Consider the following 2,322-nt stretch of genomic DNA (forward strand, 5'->3'; position numbering starts at 1 on the left):
ACCGCTTTGCACAGCTTGGGTGGGGTGGGGTCTCAGGAAATCAACAGGGTGGAGCAAACAGCTATGGCTGATCCTCAGCCCTGCCCTAAGAGGCCCCAGGTCTCAGTGTCCCGTGGTAATCACTGCAAGCACCTCTGAGAGAAAGCCGCCCTCAAGTTTCGCCTAACGCCAGACAGTCCAGTTTCTCCCCGTATGAGTCTGGGTCCCCAGAGACTCGCTGGGAACTGCAGTTCAGAGCTGTCGGGAGCTTGTAACTCCCTCCTGATTGAAAAATACAACCGTGTCCTCAGTTGCCAGCCCTGTCCACATGTGCCTCCGTACCTCTGCACTTTACTTCTACACCTCCTCTGAGTCTGAGTGAGCTTTTCTCTTTCCTTCTAGTTGTAGAATTTCCACTCAGCCAGCCTTCCTGTGGTTCTGGATGATGTCCGTTATGTTTTTTAGTTGTATTTTTGAAGTGGTTGTGCGAGGCAACAATTTCAGGTGTTTACCTATGCCACCATCTTGGTTTCTCCTCATACACACTTAATTTTAATTACACAACTATGTCTACGTAAGTAAAAACTGATTAACTAATTTGTCAATATTTTACCATGTTGCCGAAACTGGTTTGGCTCAGTGGATAGAGTGTCGGCCTGCGGACTGAAAGGTCCCAGGTTCAATTCCGGTCAAGGGCATGTACCTGAGTTGCGGGCACATCCCCAGTAGGAGATGTGCAGGAGGCAGCTGATCGATGTCTCTCTCATCAATGTTTCTAGCTATCTCTCTCCCTTCCTCTCTGTAAAAAATCAATAAAATATATATAAAAAAATATTTTAACATGCATTTTGAAAACCTACTTTATTATATAACAGACTCTTGGCTTTAATAGATACCTCCTTGCCCAAATTATCCCATTACATCGAGGTTTTACTGTACTGATTTGAGAACTGAAATGTACAACCTTGTTGCAAAATATGAACCCACAAAATGATATATATATTATGGTAAGATCAGAAGCTAAAACTGGAGTAAATGCTAGAACAAGAACATGGAGGGCCCTGAATACTAAGGGTTTGGGATCCTACCTTGTCAGCAATGGGGAACTGCTAAAATTCTGGAGAGTATCTGATCGATCAATGCTTTACAAAACTCTAACAAGTTAGAGTAAGAAGAGGTTGGAAAGGGAAGCTAAGAAAACGGTTAATTAGAAAGCTTCTTTAGGAGGCCATGAAAATTAAAAAAAATAGAAATGAAAAAGTTGAGTTTTTACCTTGCTTTTCGAAGAGTTTGAGTACGTTGATACTTTTTCTGGGCTCTTAGATTTTTCTGTTTTCCCAGGCTTCTCAGTAGACTCTTTATAGTCATTTGAAGACTTCTGGGATTTGTCCAAAATGTTAATTCCCAAGATCTGAGCCACCTTGTCCAGTTCAGATTGCTTCTTTTCGGCCTCTTCTGCCTCTTGTCGAAGTTCTGCAATATCCTTCATAATGTTATCCTGAAGCCGACTCACTTCCACCAGGAGAGGGTCTTTGTGGCCATCCTTCTCCCTTCGTTTCTTGCGCAGCATTTCCCCTGAGTAGTCAAATGTCAACAGAAACACAAAGAAAGTAAGTTAAGACATTATTTTTCAGTCATACGTAGTAAACTCTCAAGACTTTATGGTCACGACATTTTCTCCCATAAAACTTTTAAAAAGCAAGTGGAACTCTCCTTCCACATGGGCTGGTTGAAGTGATGTTTCTATGGAGGTAAAGGAAGAGTGATTACTAGTACATTATCTTTCTTTTTTTTAAAATATATTTTATTGATTTTTTACAGAGAGGAAGGGATAGAGAGTTAGAACATCGATGAGAGAGAAACATCGATTAGCTGCCTCCTGCACACTCCCCACTGGGGATGTGCCTGCAACCAAGGTACATGCCCTTGACCGGAATCGAACCTGGGACCCTTGAGTCCACAGGTTGACGCTCTATCCACTGAGCCAAACCGGTTAGGGCGTACATTATCTTTCATACAGGGTTTATTAGCTAAGGAACCTACAGACTGCCTTCAGGGGCTCCATGAATCCCCAAAATGGTATATACAAGTTTGTGTGCATGAGTCTCTAAAAAGGTTAATAAATGATGTACCGTATTTGCCGGCATATAAGACGATTTTTTGGCCCTGAAAAATATGCCTCCAAGTGGGGGGTCGTCTTATACGCCAGGTACACTTCAGATAGACTGCCCATAGTGCTTGCCCCGTGCCATAGTGGCCTCCCGATGCCCGCCCACTTCATTCCACATACTGTTCAGGCATCAGCAGCGCTGCTGGGTGTATGCTCGGCTGTTATGCGATTTT

At 43.3% G+C, this 2,322-nt stretch overlaps 1 protein-coding gene across 1 annotated transcript in view; it reads right to left on the reverse strand.

The window, feature by feature from the left end:
- The window catches only part of ZNF318 (zinc finger protein 318), a 31,784-nt gene that overhangs the window by 14,621 nt on the left and 14,841 nt on the right, over nt 1-2,322 (reverse strand). The window contains exon 6 of the mRNA XM_006776447.2: nt 1,253-1,554. Within this exon, the coding sequence (XP_006776510.1) occupies nt 1,253-1,554 (302 nt within the window). The remainder of the gene's footprint in view (nt 1-1,252; nt 1,555-2,322) is intronic.

Source organism: Myotis davidii, unplaced genomic scaffold, assembly GCF_000327345.1.
Source record: "Myotis davidii unplaced genomic scaffold, ASM32734v1 scaffold167, whole genome shotgun sequence".
NCBI classification, from domain to species: domain Eukaryota; kingdom Metazoa; phylum Chordata; class Mammalia; order Chiroptera; family Vespertilionidae; genus Myotis; species Myotis davidii.